The 18,632-nt window shown below is 43.6% G+C and overlaps 1 protein-coding gene across 9 annotated transcripts in view; it reads left to right on the top strand.

Moving 5' to 3' along the window:
- USP42 (ubiquitin specific peptidase 42) overlaps nucleotides 1–18,632 on the top strand; it is a 75,107-nt gene that overhangs the window by 32,988 nt on the left and 23,487 nt on the right. For 6 of the 9 annotated variants that reach the window (XM_055292293.2, XM_055292292.2, XM_063646118.1 and 3 more), the window contains one exon: nucleotides 16,712–16,822. The exons of 1 other annotated variant lie outside the window; for it this stretch is intronic. In XM_055292293.2, coding sequence (XP_055148268.1) covers nucleotides 16,712–16,822 — 111 coding nt within the window. Of the gene's footprint in view, nucleotides 1–2,796; nucleotides 2,852–8,706; nucleotides 8,800–16,711; nucleotides 16,823–18,632 lie in introns of all 9 variants that reach the window. 2 more of the 9 variants (XM_063646120.1, XM_055292301.2) reach the window with 2 other exon arrangements.

The raw sequence follows: 18,632 nt of genomic DNA, 5'->3' as shown, positions 1-18,632 counted from the left end.
CAGCCTCATGAGTAGCTGAGATTGCAGATGCCCACCATCATGCCCAGCTAATATTTGTATTTTTAGTAGAGACAGGGTTTCACCCTGTTGGCCAAGCTGGTCTCGAACTCCTGACCTCAAATGATCCACCTGCCTCAGCCTCCCAAAGTGCTGGGATTACAGGGGTGAGCCACTGCACCCGGCTGGGATAAATATTTTCATTAACTATTACAAAGGGTATTTTATTTTTAAAATTTCAACTTACTGATTGTTTATTGCTAGCATATAGAAATACATTTTTCAGATTTTGATCTTATATCTTGGAACCTTGCTTAAGTCACTTATTAACTCTAGTAGGTTTTTTTTTTTAAGATCCCTTAAGATTTTATAGACGTAACCATGTGATATGTGAATAAAGATAATTTTACTTTTCCATTTTCAGTCTGTGTAGGTTCTTTATTTATTTTTCTTGCTGTTTTTTTCTGGTAAAGAGACCTCCATTGCATTATTAAATAGAGGTGATAAGAGTAAAAATCCATGTCTCTTTCTCAGCCTTAGAGGAAAAGCATTCAGTCTTTCACCATTAAGTATGGTGTTGTAGGTTTTTCACAGACACCTTTTACCAGGTTGAGTTGTTTGATGCTTGAATGTTAAACCAACCTTGCATTCCTGAGATGACTCACGCTTGGTCATGACACATTATTCTATGTATTATTGGCTTTGATTTGCTAAAATTGTAAAACAATTTTGTCTTCATGAGTATTATTAGCCTATAGTTTCTTATAATGCCTTTTTTTTTTCTTGTTTTGGCATTAGGGTAATGTTGGCATCATTACCCTAATGTTGGCATGTGTTGGGATATATTTTCTTCACTTCTATTTCCTGGAAGAGTTTGTACAGAATTGATGTTATTTCTTCTTTAAATGTTTGGTAGATTTCAGCAGTGAAGCCATCTGGACCTTGCAGTTTCTCATGGGCAGGTTTTAAACTACATTCTTCTTTTCTGTTTTTTTTTTTTTTTTGAGAAGGAGTCTCGCTCTTTCACCCAGGCTGGAGTGCAGTGGCGCGATCTTGGCTCACTGCAGGCTCCATCCCCCGGGGTTCACGCCATTCTCCTGCCTCAGCCTCCCGCATAGCTGGGACTACAGGCGCCCGCCACCTCGCCTGGCTGATTTTTTTTTTTTTTTTTCCAAAAAACAAAACCATTTTATTACCTCATTAGATTCAGAAAAAGCATTTGACAAATTTGGGACCCAGTCAAGATAGAAATTCTCAGCAAACTACCAATAAAAGAAAAACTGCTCAACTTAATAAATGATAACTATGTTACAACTAAACCTAACATCATGCTGGGTGGTGAATCCATAAGGGTCTGCAGCACCCTCAGTTCTTGCCTCCTCAGATGAAAGAATTCGACTAAGTGACAGAAGGCAGAGTGTGAGACTGAGGCAAGTTTTAAAGCAGGAGTGAAAGCTTATTAAAAAGCTTTAGAACAGGAACGCAAGGAAGTAAAGTACACTTGGGAGAGGGTCAAGTGGGTGACTTGAGAGATCAAGTGCAGTTTCACCTTTGACTTGGGGCTTTATACATTTGTGTGCTTCTGGGGTCTTGCATCCCTTCTCTGATTCTTTTTTTTTTTTTTTCCCCAGCCGTATCTTAATTTTATTATTATTAATTTTTGCACACAAAAAAAAACAATAAACATTTTCTAAAAATACATACAAACAAAAAGATGTGTATCAAACATATTAGGAAGGTTGCACATGGGAAGTCGGGGAATAGAAACGGGGTGTGGGAATCAAAATAAATGAGAGAGGGACTTTATATGGATCAGTGATAATAACTCAATCCTCTATTTGACAAAGAAGAGGGAGAAGGAAGAGGAAGAAAAAGAAAGTGGGATAAAGGATCAGAAAGGGAGAAAAATAGAAAAAATTAGAGTATGACTCCAGGGTAGACCTGTTTTGTTGTCACTGAGTTGGTTGGTTAGTTTGTCTGTTGTATTTTTCATGTTTTGCCAAGTTGGCCAGACTGGTCTCGAACTCCTAGCCCGAAGTGATCAACCCACCTCGCCCCCCAGAGTGCCGGGACCACAGGTGTGAGCCACCACGTCCAGCCCCCACATTGCTTCTGGCCTCCGTGGTAGACCTCCCAGACGGAGCGGCCGGGCAGAGGCGCTCCTCACTTCTTCCCAGTCGCCCGGCTAATTTTTTTGTATTTTTTAGTAGAGACGGGGTTTCACCGTGTTAGCCAGGATGGTCTCGATCTCCTGACCTCGTGATCTGCCCGCCTTGGCCTACCAAAGTGCTGGGATTACAGGCGTGAGCCACCGCGCCCGGCCTCTGTTTTGTTTTTAGAAGACAGGATCTTGCTCTTTTGCCCAGGCTGGAGTACAGTGGCAAGATCATATCTCACTGCAGCCTGCACCTCCTGGGCTCAAGCAGTGCTCCCACCTCAGCTTCTTGAGTAGCTAGAGGTGTGCATCACCACACACAGCTAATCTTTAAATTATTTTTGTAGAGACAAGGTCTCACTATGTTGCTCAGGCTAGTCTTGAACTCCTGGCTTCAAATGATCCTCTCCACTTGGCCTCCAAAAGTGCTAGGATTATACCACCATACCCAGCTTTCTGTCTTTTTTGTTTGATCAATCTGACCAGAAGTTTTTTAATCTTACTGATCTTCTCAAAGAACGAGCTCTTGGTTTCATTGTTACAGATTTCTGTTTTATTACAGTTTTCTGTTTTATTGATGTTTGTTGTTATTGTCATTATTCCCTTTCTTCTGCTTACTTTGGATTTAATGTGCTCTGTTCCAGTGTCTTAAGGTGGAGTCTTAGGTCATTTGATTTGAGATCTTTCTTCTTTTCCAATGTAAGTGTTAAATGCTGTAAATTTCCCTATGACTGGTACTTTAGCTGTATCCCAAATGTGTTGATATGTCATGTGTCAATTTTTTTTTTTTTTTAAAGACAGGGTCTCACTCACTGTTGCCTAGGCTGGAGTGCAGTGGTGCCATCATAGCTCACTGCACCCTCAACCTTCTGGGTTCAAGTGATCTTCCCACCTCAGCTTCCCAAGTAGCTGAGACTATAGACATGCACCACCATGCCTTTTTTTTTTTTTTTGAGACAGAGTCTTGCTCTGTTGCCACACTGGAGTGCAGTAGTGTGATCTTGGCTCAACTGCAACCTCCGCCTCTTGGGTTCAATCGATTCTCCTGCCTCAGCCTCCTGAGTAGCTGGGATTACAGGCACATGCCACCACACCCAGCTAATTTTTATATTTTTAGTAGAGATGGGGTTTCACCATGTTGGCCAGGATGGTCTGTATCTCCTGACCTCGTGATCCACCCGCCTCAGCCTCCTAAAGTGCTGGGATTACAGGCGTGAGTCATCGTGCCCGGCCTAATTTTTTTTTTTAAATAGAGATAGAGTCTCGCTAAGTTGCTCAGGCTTGTCTCAAACTCCTGGCTTCAAGACAGTTGTCTTGAACTCCTGGCGCCCAGGCTAGAGTGCAGTGGCATGATCTTGGTTCGCTGCAGCCTCCACCTTTCAAGTTCAAATGATTCTCATACCTCAGCCTCCTGAGCAGCTGGGATTACAGGCATGCGCCACCACACCTGACTGATTTTTGTATTTTTTAGTAGTGATGGGGTTTCGCCCATGTTGGCTAGGCTGGTCTCAAACTCCTGACCTCAGGTGATCCACCCACCTCGGCCTCCCAAAGTGCTGGGATTATACTATGAGCCACTGCACCTGGCCTGTTATGCCCTCTTGATGAACTCACTTGGTTATCATTTATGAAATGACTCTCTTCATCCCAAATAATATTCTTTGCTCTGAAATCTACTTCATCTGAGATAAATTTAGCCACCCCAAGCTGGGCATGATGGCTCATGCCTGTAATCCCAACACTTTGGGAGGCTGAGGCAGGAGGATGGGTTAAGCTAGGAGTTTTAGACCAGCCTGAGCTGCATAGTGAGACCTTCTCTGTATAATATAAAATATTAAAAAATTGGACCGGGTGCTGTGGCTCACGCCTGTAATCCCAGCACTTTGGGAGGCCGAGGTGGGCGGATCACGAGGTCAGGAGATTGAGACCATCCTGGCTAACACGGTGAAACCCCGTCTCTACTAAAAATACAAAAAATTAGCTGGGCGAGGTGGCGGGCGCCTGTAGTCCCAGCTACTCGGGAGGCTGAGGCAGCAGAATGGCATGAACCCCGGGGGGCAGAGCCTGCAGTGAGTCGTGATCGCGCCACTGCACTCCAGCCTGGGTGACAGCGAGACTCCGTCTCAAAAAAACAACAAAAAAAATTAAAAAATTAGCTAGGCACAGTGGTGTGCTTCTATAGTCTTAGCTACTCGGGAGGCCAAGGTGGAAGGATCACTGGAGCCAGGGAGTTGAAGGTTGTAGAGAGCTATGATTATGCCACTGTACTCCAACTAGGGCAACAAAATGAGACCCTGTCTCAAAAAAAAAAAGCCACTCCAGTTTTCTTTTTCGTTTCGTTTCTCTTTTTTTTTGAGGTGGAGTCTCACTTTGTCACCTATGCTGGAGTGCAGTGGCATGATCTTGGCTCACTGCAAACTCTGCCTCCTGGGTTCAACTGTGTCTTCTGCCTCAGTCTCCCAAGTAGCTGGGATTACAGACATGCGCCACCATGCCCAGCTAACTTTTGTATTTTTAGTAGAGGTGAGGTTTCACCATGTTGGCCAGGCTGGTCTTGAAATCTTGACCTCAGGTGATCTGCCTGCCTCAGTCTCCCTAAGTGCTGGGATTACAGGTGTGAGCTACCATGCCCAGCCCACTCCAGTTTTCTTATGATTCATGTTAGCGTGATATATTTTTTCCATCTTTCTATCTTTCACCTATTTTTGTCTATATATTTAAAGTGGATTCCCTTTTTTTTTTTTTTTTTGAGACGGATTCTCGCTCTGTCACCCAGGCTGGAGTGCAGTGGCGTGATCTCAGCCCACTGCAATCTTTGCTTCCTGGGTTCAAGTGATTCTTCTGCCTCAGCCTCCCAAGTAGCTGGGACTACGGGTGTACCACCACACCCGGCTAATTTTTGTATTTTTAGTAGAGATGGGGTTTCACCATATTGGCCAGGCTGGTCTCAAACTCCTGACCTCATGATCTGCCCGCCTCGGCCTCCCAAAAGTGCTGGGATTACAGGCGTGAGCCCCCGTGCCCAGCTTTGAAGTGGATTTCTTATAAATAGCTTATTAATTTGATCTTGCTTTTTATCCAATAGTAGTCTCTGCCTTTTATTTTGAGGCATTATACCTTTTATATTTAATGAGATTATTGGTATGATTGGGTTTAAATCTACCATCTTGCTATTTTTTTTTCCTATTGGTCCCTTTTATTCTTGGTTGTCTTTTAAAATCTTTTTTCTGCCGCCTTTTGGATTGATATATGATTTTATTTAATCTGCTTTATTGGCATATTTTTGATATATTTTTTTCATGGTGGTTACTTTAGGTTATATCTTTAACTTATCAGTTTACCTTCAAATAACATTCCACTTCTAAGGCAGGGTGCCAGTGGCTCATGCCTGTAGTCTCAGCTCTTTGAGAGGCTGAGGCGGGCGGATCACTTGTGGTCAGGAATTCGAGACCAGCCTGGCCAACATAGCAAAACCCTGTCTCTACTGAAAATACAAAAATTAGCCAGGTGTGGTGGCCCATGCCTGTAATCCCAGTTATTCAGGAGGCTGAGGCAGGAGAATCACTTGAGCCTGGGAGTCGGAGGTTTCAGTGAGCCGAGATTGCACCACTGCACTCCAGCCTGGGCAACAGAGCGAGACTCCGTCTCAAAAAAAAAAAAAAACCAGGCGGGACGCAGTGGCTCATGCCTGTAATCTCAGCACTTTGAGAGGCTGAGGCTGGAGGATCACCTGAGGTTGGGAGTTTGAGACCAGCCTGGCCAATATGGTGAAACTTTGTCTCTACTAAAAATACAAAAAATTAGCCTGACATGGTGGCAGACGCCTATAATCTCAGCTACCTGGGAGACTGAGGTGGGAGAATCGCTTGAACCTGGGAAGCAGGGGTTGCAGTGAGCCAAGAACACACCACTGCACTCCAGCCTAGGCAACAAGAGTGAAACTCTGTCACAAAACAAAACACAATATTCTGCTTCTCATGTAATATAAGAACATTTTGATAATATACTCCATCTTTCCTTTCCCATCTTTGTGCTATTGTTGTCATGCAGTGTTGTATTATTTTTTCCTTTAAATTCATTTTAAAAGTTTTGTTTTAGATAGTTTAAAGCTTTTAAGAAATCATTTCTATTTACCTGCTTGTTTACTGTTTCCACTGCTTTTCATTCCTTTTTATGTATCCAGATTTCCATTTGGTATTCTTCCTTACTTTTGTTTTGTTTTTTGATGTGCAGGGGTTATTTTACTTTGTTGTTGATTTTAGTTTTTTTTTTTTTTTGGTTTGAAATGTCTTTATTTTGCTTTTTTAAAAAACTCAACTTTTTATTTGGGGTAACTAGATTCACATGCAGTTGTAAGAAATAATACAAAGAAATCCCATGTATCCTTACTGAACCTCCCCCAGTGATAACACTGTAATGGAATATCACAAGCACAGTAGTGACATTGATATAGTCAAGATACAGAGCATTTCCATCGTCTACAGAACCCATCATGTTTCCCTTTCCCAAGCCCACTTGTGTCCCTGCCTTCCCCTTAACCTCTGGTGACCACTGATTCTCCATTTCTATGATTTTGTCATTTCAACAGTGTTACGTGAGTTATATAGTATGTAACCTTTTGGAATTGGCTTTTTCACCTAGCATAATTCTCTCAAGATTGATCCAGGTTGTTGCATGTATTAATAATTCTTTCATTGGTAGGTAGTATTTCATGGTATGGATACGCCACAGTTTCTTTTTTTTTTCAAGAGGGAGTCTTGCTCTGTTGTCCAGGCTGGAGTGCAGTGGTGCGATCTCAGCTCACTGCAGGCCCTGCCTCCTGGGTTCACGCCATTCTCCTGCCTCAGCCTCCCGATTAGCTGGGACTACAGGTGCCCGCCACCATGCCTGGCTAATTTTTTTTGTATTTTTAGTAGAGACAGGTTTCACCATGTTAGCCAGGGTGGTCTCTGTCTCCTGACCTCGTGATCTGCCCGCCTCAGCCTCCCAAAGTGCTGGGATTACAGGCGTGAGCCACTGTGCCAGCCTGATAACGCCACAGTTTCTTTAACTACTTTTCCATTAAAGGACATCTGGTTGTTTCTAGTTTTGGGATATCGTGAGTGGAGCTGCGGTAAACACATCCCGGTTGTTTCTGGTTTTGGGGGATTGTGAGTGGAGCTGTGGTAAACATCTGGGTTGTTACTAGTTTTGGGATATGGTGAGTGGAGCTGCTATAAACATGAGTGTATATAGCTCTTTTTGTCAGCATGTCTTCATTTCTCTGGGATAAATGCCCAGGACTGCAAATGCTGGGTTATATGGTAGTTGCATGTTTGATTTTATAAGAAACTGCCAAAGCAATATATGACAGTCCAGCTTCCTTGCATCTTTGCCAACATTTGCTGTTGTCACTAGTGTTCATTTTACCTGTACTGATAGGTGTGTAGTGATAACTCAGTGTGGCTTTCATTTGCATTTCCCTAATGCTTAAAGGTATTGAACATCTTTTCATGTGCTTATTTGCCATCTGTTGGTGTTCTTTGGTGAAACATGTGTCTGTATCTTTCCCTCATTTTCTATCATGTTCTTTGTTGTTCTACTGTCAAGTTTTGAGGATATGTGGTTTCCAAATATTTTCTCCCCATCTGTAGCATGTCTTCATCCACTTAGTGGATGTTTTACAGACAAAGGTTTTTAATTTTGGTGAAGTTCAGTTGGTCAGCCTTTAGTGGATTGTGCTTTTAGTGTCAAGTTTAAGATCTCTTTGCCTAGCTCTTGATCCTGCAGATTTTTTCCTATGTTAATTTTTTCCTATGTTAATTTTTTCCTGTTTTATTGTTTAATGTGTTACATTTAAGTCTGTGATCCATTTTGAGTTAATTTTTTTAGAAACTGAGGTGTAAGCTGAGTTTTTTTGTCTGGATGTCATTTGCTCCAACGTCATTTTCTTGAAGAAGCTGTCTTTCTTCCGTTGAATTGCATTTGTATCTTTGTAATCAAAAAGAAATCATTTGGGCATATTTGTGTGTCTGTCTCCAGGTTTCTATTCTGTTGTGATGATGTATGTGTCCACCACTCTACACAAGTCCTTCTTACTGTAGTTATGTAATAAGTCTTGTCATCGGTTAGAATGATTCCTTCCACTTTATTCTTCAAAATAGTTTCAGCTATTCTAGTTGCATCATTGCTTTTCATTACAAATTATAAAATAATCTGTATATAAAATATTTTGCTGGGATTTTGATAGGAAGTACACTAAACTTGTGTCTTAATTTGGGGGGATTAACATCTTTACTATGTTCCTGAAGTCTACTTTATTCTTTATTAATGTAACCATTCCTGCTTTTTTTGTTGTTGTTGGTTTCTTTGTTTTTGAGACAGAATCTTGTTCTGTGTCCCAGGCTTTGTGCATTGGTGTGATCATAGCTCACTGCATCCTGAAAATCCTCAAAATCCTGCATCCTCAAAATTTTGGTCTCAAGCTATCCTCCTGCCTCAGCCTTCCTACTAGCTTTGGACTACAGGCGTGTCCCACCATGACCAGCTAATTTTTTTATTTTTTACTTTTGTAGAGATTTGGTCTCGCTGTGTTACCCAGGCTGGTCTCGAACTCCTAGCCTCAAGTGATCCTCCTGCCTTGGCTTCTGAAAGTGTTGGAATTACAGGTGTGAGCCACTGTGCTTGGCCCTGCTTTTTTTTTTTTTTTGTCTCCTTGAGATGAGGTCTCACTCTGTCACCTGGGCTGGAGTGCAGTGGTGCGATTATGGCTCACTGCAGCCTCCAACTCCTGGGCTCTAGGAATCCTCCATCTCAGCCTTTGGAGCAGTTAGGACCACAGGCATGCACCACCATGCCCAGATAAAAGTTTTTCCCTGCTTTGATTAATGCTTGCATGACGTATCTTTTTTGTCCTTTTACTTTCAGCCTGCCTGTATCATTACATTTGAAGTGAGTTTTTTTGTAAACAGCATATAGTTGGTTTGTGTTGTTCAATCCATTTTGTCAGTCTATGTCTTTAACTGTCTGCTGCTCTAGGCTGGGTGTCCTTCACCCTCATTTATTTAGAACATTTACTTTTAAGGTGATTATTGATATTTTAAGACTTAAGGCTTATTCTGCCATTTAATATTTTGTTTTTTGTTCTGTTCTTTTTTTTTATATCTGTGTTTTCTTATTCTTGCTTCTCTGTGGGTTACTTGAATACTTGAAAATATTTTTCAAAATTATATCATTTTGCTTTACTTGAGTCTATCTTTCTTTTTTGGGGGGTGGGTCGTGGACAGGGTCTCACTCTGTCACCTAGGCTGGAGTGTGGTTGCACGATCTCAGCTCGCTGCAGTCTCAGTCTCCCAACCTCAAATGATCCTCCTGCCTCAGCCCCCCAAGTGGCTTGGACTACAGCTGTGCATGACCATGCCTGGCTAATTTTTGTAGAGATAGGGTTTCACCATGTTGCGTAGGCTGGTCTCAAACTCCTGGGCTCAAGCCATCCTCCCACCTCAGGCTCGCACAGTGCTGGGATTACAGGCGTGCACCACTGTGCCTGGAGCCTTTTTAGTGGTCCCTTTTAGGGACCACATTTACACACACATAACTTTTACCACAGTTTACTGGTATTGTCATTTTACTAGTTTGAGGGAAGTATAGAAACATTACTTCCCTATGTCCTTTACTCTTCACTAGTTATAATTGTTTTAAAATGCTTCTTCTAGGCTGGGCGTGGTGGCTCATGCCTGTAATCCCAGCATTTTGGGAAGCTGAGGCAGGTGGATCACCTGAGGTCAGGAGTTCGAGACCAGCCTGGCCAACAATGGCAAAACCCCATCTCTACTAAAAATACAAAAAATTAGCCAGGCATGGTGGTGGGCGCCTGTAATCCCAGCTATTCGGGAGGCTGAGGAAGGAGAATTGTTTGAATCCAGGAGGTGGAAGTTGCAGTGAGCCAAGATCGTGCCACTGCACTCCAGGCTGGGCAACAAAGTGAGGCTCTGCCTCAAAAAAAAAAAAAAAAACGCTAGGCGTGGTGGCTCATGCCTGTAATCCCAGCACTTTGGGAGGCTGAGGCGGGCGGATTACCTGAGGTCAGGGATTCAAGACCAGTCTGGCCAACATGGTGAAACCCTGTCTCTACTAAAAATACAAAAATTAGCCAGGTGTGGTGGTGCTCGCCTGTAATCCTAGCTACTTGGGAGGCTGAGGCAAGTGAATCACTTGAACCCAGGAGGCAGAGGTTGCGGTGAGCCAAGGTCATACCATTGCACTCCAGCCTGGGTGACAGAGTGGGACTCTGTCTCAAAAAAAAAAAAAAAAAGTTTCTTTTATATACATTTAGAACCATATCAGACAATGTTATAATTTTTGTTTGAGAGATTTCTAGTTCTCAGTATGATGAGTGATTTTCATTTGAAAGCTGGATTTTAAAACAATTTTGTTTTTTGAGTCAAGGTCTTACTCTGTTGTCCAGGCTTGAGTGCAGTGGTGTAGTCACGGCTCACTGTAGCCCCCACCTCCTGGGCTCAAGCAGTCCTCTTGCCTCGGCCTCCCAAAGTGCTAGAATTGTAGGCATGAGCCACCGAGCTTGGCCATGGATATTTTGGTATTACCTTATAAGACACTGAGTCTTATCTAACCTTTGTTTTAGCCAGCTTGCTCTGACACTGCTCTGGCAGAGGAAGTGATGTCAGATGGAGTAGAAGCCCACATTCCCCACTCAGCCTCCGTTGGCACCCCAGGTGGGAATTGGGGATCGTTGTCCCTGCTGGGTGGAAGTGGAAGTTCCTGCTCCCCACATGGTCTCCATGGACACTGCAGTGGGAGTGGTTGTGTTACCACTGAGTGATGGTGACAGTCCTGACTCTGACCCTCACCGGGGGCTGGGGAGGCCATAGTGGGGGGAGAGTTTAGAGGTGGCTTTTTACTACTGGGTGGGTGGAAATCTGGGCTCCCCACGTCTCACGTGATTGTCACAACGTGGGGTGGGACAGGGTTTGTTCATCTAGTGTGGTTGCAAGTCCCAACTCCTAGTCTGCCTTCTCCACCGTTAACCCAGTATGGGTTAGGGTGCCTTGCTACAGCCTGTTGAGTGTAAGTCTAGGCTGTTTACTTGCCTTTTCTGGTGTGGGTAGAGGTGAGGCCATAGTTCTTCTGTGGTGTTTTAATGTCTTTTATATTCTTAGATGGTTGCTCAGGTGCAGCCACAAGAGGAGATACAGGAGAGGCTCAGGAGGACAAAGATTTTATGCTCACAGGTCACACCATGCAGGGCCATGTGATAAGGACCCCTGAGGGGTCAGGAAGTAGAAGACAGGAGCAAGGGGAAGGCATTATTGGCCAGAGCCTTCGTTGAGGTTTCCGTGGGAAAAGCAGGGTAGGGCAGGGGGAAGAATTTGGGATTGGCTGGTTTGAATAATTTCACTGGGCTCTAAGCCACAGGTGTGGTCCAGAGTTGCCTGGCACCTGGCCCTGAGATGATTAGGGCAGAGGAGTGTTGCCTCCTGGGGTGCACAGGCAGGTGGATGGAGAAGGAAGGGCTCTGGATGGTTAGTCTGTATAGCAAAGGCTTGCACGAACGCTGAGCCCTTTGCTACCTCTGAGAATTGGCTAGCCTGAGGGGCAGCCTCTCCCCAGCCAGAAAGATCTTTAGAATGTCAAAACATCATAATAATTCTTACAATTCCAGCAGTTTGGGAGGCAGAGGAGGGTGGATCACTTGAGTCCAGGAGTCCGAGACCAGCCTGGCCGGCACGGTGAAACCCTGTCTGTACTGAAATACAAACATTAGCCGGGTATGGTGGTGCATGCCTGTAATCCCAGCCACTCGAGAGAAGGGTGGGGGGATCACCTGAGCCTTGGGAGGTAGAGGCTGCAGTGAGCCGTGATCCCGCCACTGCACTCCAGCCTGGGTGACAGAGTGAGATCCTGTCTCAAAAAAAAAAAAACAAACCAAACCAAAACAAACATCATAATATACAGAAAAAAATACACACAGAAGCTGAAGTAGAGTGATGATTTCTAAAGGTTTCTGTTGCACGAGGCTGCCCCTTCCTCATCCTTTGGCTGGAGAGAGCGGGAGCGGGATTTTGCTGGGCTTGGTTGTCTGCAGTCGTTGGGGCTTCCAGGTTGCTGACTTCTTAGCTCTAAGTCTGGACTAGAAGAAGCACAAGGAAACCCCAAGAAACTCACCACCGTGTCTTCCTTGGGTCCTTAGGTCCCTAGCATGTCTCTTTCTTTCTCTACCTTTCACAGCCTTTTAAGGTTCATTTTATACACAATGGTCAGGATTTGTTGTACTTGGCAGGAGGAATAGAAAACTACCTCTACTCTGTCTCCCAGAAGTGCAAGTCTCATGTTTGTTTTTGAATGATGTTTTCATGGGGTGTAGAATTCTATGTTAACATTATTTGTCTTTTTTGAGACAGGCCGTCACTCTCACCCAGGCTAGGGTGCAGTGGTGTGATTATAGCTCATTGCAGCCTCAACGTCTTGGGCTCAAGTAATCCTTCCACCTCAACTTCCCGAATAGCTGGGACTACAGGCGTTCACCACCATGCCTGGCTAATTTTTTGTAGAGACAGGATTTTGGCCATTTTGCCCAGGCTGGTCTCGAACTCCTAGGCTCAAGTGATCCACCCGCCTCGGCTTCCCAAAGTGTTGAGATTACAGGGCAGCCACCACACCTGGCCCATTCTTTTTCTTTTAATACTTGAAAGATACTATTCCACTGTCTTCTGGCCTGTGCTGTGCCTGTTAAGAAGTCTGTTGTCGGTTTTACCTTTGTTCCTATATACATAATGATTTTTTGCTTTTGTTTTGTGTCATGTGTTTTTTTGAGACCGAGTTTCACTTCGTGGCCCAGGCTGGAGTGCAGTGTTGCAATCTCAGCTCACTTCAACCTCTGCCTCCCGGGTTCAAGTGATTCTCCTGTCTTAGCCTCCCGAGTAGCTAGGGTTACAGGCGCACACCACCATGCCCAGGTAATTTTTTGTATTTTTAGTAGAGATGGGGTTTCACCATGTTAGCCAGGCTGGTCTTGAACTCCTGACCTCAAGTGATCCACCCACCTCAGCCTCACAGAGTGCTGGGATTACAGGCGTGAGCCACCAAGCCAGCCTATGTAATTTTTTTTTTTTTTTTTTTTTTTGAGACGGAGTTTCGCTCTGTTGCCCAGGCTGGAGTGCAGCGGCGGGATCTCAGCTCACTGCAACCTCTGCCTCCTGGGTTCACGCCATTCTCCTGCCTTAGCCTCCTGAGTAGCTGGGACCACAGGTGCGTGCCACCACGCCCAGCTAATTTTTTTGTATTTTTAGTAGAGTTGGGGTTTCACTGTGTTAGCTAGGATGGTCTCAATTTCCTACCTTGTGGTCCGCCCGCCTTGGCCTCCCAAAGTGCTGGGATTACAGGCATGAGCCACCGCGCCCGGCCCAGCCTACGTAATGTTTTTATCTGCAGTGCTTTTAAGATTTTTATCACTGGTTGTAAGCAGTGGTCCTTTGTGTGATTTTCTTCATGTTTCTACTACTGGAATTTGTTGAGGTTCTTAGATCTGTACATGTATTATTTCTGTCAAATTTGGACAACTTTCAGTGACTTTTGAAAACTTAATAACTTTTTTGGTGTAAGTTCTTTTGAATATTAATATAGACTCATGTGAACTGATAGCTCAGTCAGGATACGAAACCATGCCTCTTCCCAAAAACCTCCTTTGTGCTTTTCTTTTGTAAATAATTGTTATTTCTTGAAATATTTCTGCTGTCCTTTTACCTTCAGACTCTAATGATGTATATCAGGGGCAACTTAAAATTGTCCCATAGCTTATTGGTATGCTGTGTTGTTGTTATTTTGAGATTTTCTCTCTTTATGTTTTATTATGGATATTTTCTACCTACCCATAATGAATATCTTCAAGTTCACTAATCTTTTCTTCTGTGGTGTCTAATCTGTTATTAATTACATCTTGTGTTTTTGTTATTGTTGTTGTTTTTGTTTTTTTGAGACAGGATCTTATTCTGTCACCCAGGCTGGAGTGCAGTGGTGCTATCATAGCTTACTGCAACCTCCAACTGCTGGGCTCAGGTGGTCCTCCCATCCCACGTCAGCCTCTGGAGTAGCTGAGACTACAAGCACGTGCCATCACACCTGGCTAATTTTTGTATTTTTAGTAGAGATGGGGTTTTTCTGTGTTGCCCAGGCTAGTGTCAAACTCCTGGGCTCAAGCGGTCCGCCTGCCTCGGCCTCCTGAAGTGCTGGGATGACAGGCATGAGCCACTGCACCTGGTGCATCTGGTGTATTTTTCATCCCAGAGATTCTACTGTTCATGTGTATAAGCAGATTTGCATCTATTTCTGTGTTTCTTCTTTATTTTTTTTTTTTTGAGGCAGAGTCTCGCTCTGTCACCCAGGCTGGAGTGCAGTGGCGCGATCTCAGCTCACTGCAAGCTCCACTTCCCGGGTTCACGTCATTCTCTTGCCTCAGCCTCCCAAGTAGCTGGGACTACAGGTGCCCGCCACGACGCCATGCTAATTTTTTTGTATTTTTAGCAGAGACGAGGTTTCACTGTGTTAGCCAGGATGGTCTCGATCTCCTGACCTCGTGATCTGTCTGCCTCAGCTTCCCAAAGTGCTGGGATTACAGGCGTGAGCCACCACGCCCGGCCACCATGTTTCTTCTTAATATGTTCTTCCATTTTTCATTTCCTTGAATATAGGAATATATTTGTAATATTCTTTTTAAAGTTACTGTCTTCTGGTTATATTTTCTGTGTTATTTCTGGGTCTTTTTCTATTTATTTTCTCCTTGTTACTGGTCATTCCTGCATCTTCGCGTGCCTTGTACTGTTTGATTGGATGCCAGACAGAATGAATTTTATGTTGTTGGGTGCTGGGATTTTTGTATTTTTTTTTTTTTTTTTTTTTTTTTTGAGACGGAGTCTTGTTCTGTCGCCCAGGCTGGAGTGCAGTGGCGCGATCTCGGCTCACTGCAACCTCCGCCTCCCGGGTTCACGCCATTCTCCTGCCTCAGCCTCTCCGAGTAGCTGGGACTACAGGCGCCCGCCACCACGCCCGGCTAATTTTTTTTTGTATTTTTGGTAGAGACGGGGTTTCACTGTGGTCCCGATCTCCTGACCTCGTGATCCACCCGCCTCGGCCTCCCAAAGTGCTGGGATTACAAGTGTGAGCCACCGCGCTTTATTGCAGGACAGAGTTAATTGGGAATAGTTTGATCCTTTTGTTTTAAGCATTATTAGGTGCGTCTGGGCAGCCTTCAGTCAGGCAGTTTCTCAGCCTTGGTGCTGTTGACACTTTGAGTGATTCTTTGTTGTGAGGGGCTGTCCTGTGCATTTGAGGCTCTTTAGCAGCATCCCTGGTTTCTACCCACTAGATGCTGTAGCATCACTTAGCATGCGCTAAGAATGATTTTTACATTTTTAGAAAGTTGTAAAAAAAATGATATGCCATAGAGACCACCATCTGTGGCCAGCAACATCAGAGTATTTACACAGAGATTATTTTCTTTTTTCTTTTCTTTCTTTGTTTTTTTTTGAGACGGGGTCTCGCTCTGTTGCCCAGGCTGTAGTGCAGTGGTGTGATCACAGCTTACTGCAGCCTCAGCCTCCCTGGGATCAGGTGATCCTCCTGCCTCAGCCTCCTGCGTAGCTGAGATTACAGGCTTGTGCCACCACACTGGGCTAATTTTCTTTTTATTTTTTGTAGAGACGGTTTGACCATGTTGCCCAGGCTAGTCTCAAACCCTTGGCCCCAAGAGATGCACCCACCTCAGCTTCCCAGAGTGCTGAGATGATAGGCATGAGCCATGGCGCCTGGCTTCCACAGTGATGTCTCATCCCTGTTGTGGGAGACTTTCTTTTAGTATTTGAGATAAATGGTGGTATGAGGGAAAAAACCTTGCTTTTCCAGTATAGAGAGTAGCTAGGAGCACTGGCTTTCAAATTTGAAAGAGTATGATTTGAATCCAATTATGTGTCTGTCACATAATAACTCTTTGACATGGGGCAAACTTTTAAACTCTCTGAGCCTTTTTCCTTTCTTGTGAAAGAGAGCTAATATGTACTTATCACTTAGGTTTGTTAGATAAGTAAATGAGGCTGGGGTGGTGGCTCACAGCTATAATCCCAGCACTTTGGGAGGCCGAGGTGGGCGGATTGCCTGAGGTCAGGATTTCGAGGCCAGCCTGGCTAACATGGTGAAACCCCATCTCTACTAAAAATACAAAAAAAATTAGCTGGGTGTGGTGGCGCATGTAGTAGTCCCAGCTACTTGGGAGGCTGAGGCAGGCAAATTGCTTGGACCCGGGAAGGCTGAGGTTGCAATGAGCCAAGGTCACACCACTGCACTCCGGCCTGGGCGACAGACGACAGACAGAGACTCCATCTCAAAAAAAAAAAAAAAAAAAAAAAGAACAAAGAAAAGTAAATGAAAATGCATAAAACTAGATAACTCAAGGCATGCATATAGCAGCTATTATTTCATTTCAGGTGTGTGCCCCTGATTTGTAATTAGCCTTGATGTGTGTATATAGTTGTATTTTGCTAATTTGGAGGATTATCATCTATCTTTCAGGTCATGCAGAAGGCTTTTGTATGATGTGTACAATGCAAGCACATATTACCCAGGCACTCAGTAATCCTGGGGACGTTATTAAACCAATGTTTGTCATCAATGAGATGCGGCGTAAGTATTAACTATTGTAGTTTTATATTCGTATTTATTACCTATACTTTTTTTTTTTTTTTTTGAGACAGAGTCTTGCTCTGTCACCTAGGCTGGAATGTAGTGGCACTATCTCGGCTCACCGCAGCCTCCACCACCCAGGTTCAAACGATTCTCCTGTCTCAGCCTCTCAAGTAGCTGAGATCACAGGCATGTACCACTACACCAGGCTAATTTTGTACTTTAGGTATACAGATGGGGTTTCTCCATGTTGGTCAGGCTGGTCTCGAACTCCTGACCTCAGGTGGTCCACCTGCCTCCGCCTCCCAAAGTGCTGGGATTACAGGTGTGAGCCACCATGCCTGGCCTATTACCTAGTTATTCTTAATGTCCAACTGGTGAAAAAACCGAACTCCTCATGTATTAGAAAACATGTATGTTTTGTCATACGTGGCTGTGTCTTTAATAACAAATTTTTAGTGAAACATTTGCTATATAAACACATTTTGAAACTTTAAAGCAAAAGATGACAATATATTAAAGACTATTCAATATAACAAATTTTAAACTATTAAAAATCAATATGTTAAAATAATTGGTAAGTTTTATAGTATCTTTGCTCTGACACTTGGATTTCTATGCTTGGTAATACTAATTCTGATATGGTCTCACAGGTTTTTGTAAACAGTTTTTAATTAGTTTCAGTTTGGTGAATGAATAAGTATACTATACACAGTGACAGAAATTGTCAAAATAAAGTTAATTAGGCTACTCTGGACACACTGCCTGTGGATTTGCCCTGCTGTGCAAGCAGCAGTAAAAATAAAATAAATAAGAAATAAATAAGGTTAATTCTCTTTTTTCGGTTCTTCTTTTTTTTTTTTTTTTCAAGTGAGACTGTGTCTCACTATTTTGCCCAGGCTAGTCTTGAACTCCTGGCTCAAGTGATCCTCCTGCCCCAGTTGAGTAGCTGGGATTACAGATGTGCACCACTGTGCCCAACTTAATTACAGTCTTAAAAGAATATATACTCAGAGCTTAGCAAATTTGTGGATACATTTTACTTTTTTCTATTTAATTTTTAAATTTTAAATGGGTAGGTGCATGAAATTTTCTTACATACTTTGTGTTTTTGCAGTAAACTTTTGTATCATGTTAATTGAGTTGGAATAAAAAATGCATACAAACAAAACTCTTAATCTGGCATGTAACGGGGTAATTATAGGGATGTGTAATTATACAATAACAAACTGTAATCTTTTTGCCTAGAAAGCCACTGAAGATTAAAGAGGTCTTATGTTATTCCTTGGCATTATTGATAGACCACAACAGACAAGCCAAAAACCTTTGAAATATTGTTGAAGCCTGGCAAAATTTAGCCAGGCAGGTTTGGATTGTTTATACATGCATTCATTCATTCATTCATTCATTCATTCATTCGAGATGGAGTCTCGCTCTGTCGCCCAGCCTGGAGTGCAGTGGCGTGATCTTGGCTCACTACAACCTCTGCCTCTCGGTTTCAAGTGATTCTGCCTCAGCCTCCCAAGTAGCTGGGATTACAGACGTGGACCACCACACCTGGCTAATTTTGTAGTTTTAGTAGAGACGGGGTTTCACCATGTTGGCCAGGCTGGTCTTGAACTCCTGACCTCAGATGATCCACCCGCATTGGCCTCCCAAAGTACAGAGATTACAGACGTGAGCCACCGTGCCTGGCTATTTATACATGTATTTATTTGTTTTTATTCATTTATTTTTGAAATGGAGTCTCACTCTGTCACCTAGGCTGGAGTGCAGTGGTGCGATCTTGGCTCACTGCAACCTCCGCCTC

This window comes from Symphalangus syndactylus, chromosome 9 (genome assembly GCF_028878055.3).
Source record: "Symphalangus syndactylus isolate Jambi chromosome 9, NHGRI_mSymSyn1-v2.1_pri, whole genome shotgun sequence".
In the NCBI taxonomy this organism is placed as follows: domain Eukaryota; kingdom Metazoa; phylum Chordata; class Mammalia; order Primates; family Hylobatidae; genus Symphalangus; species Symphalangus syndactylus.
This window is presented reverse-complemented; position numbering and strand designations above follow the sequence as displayed.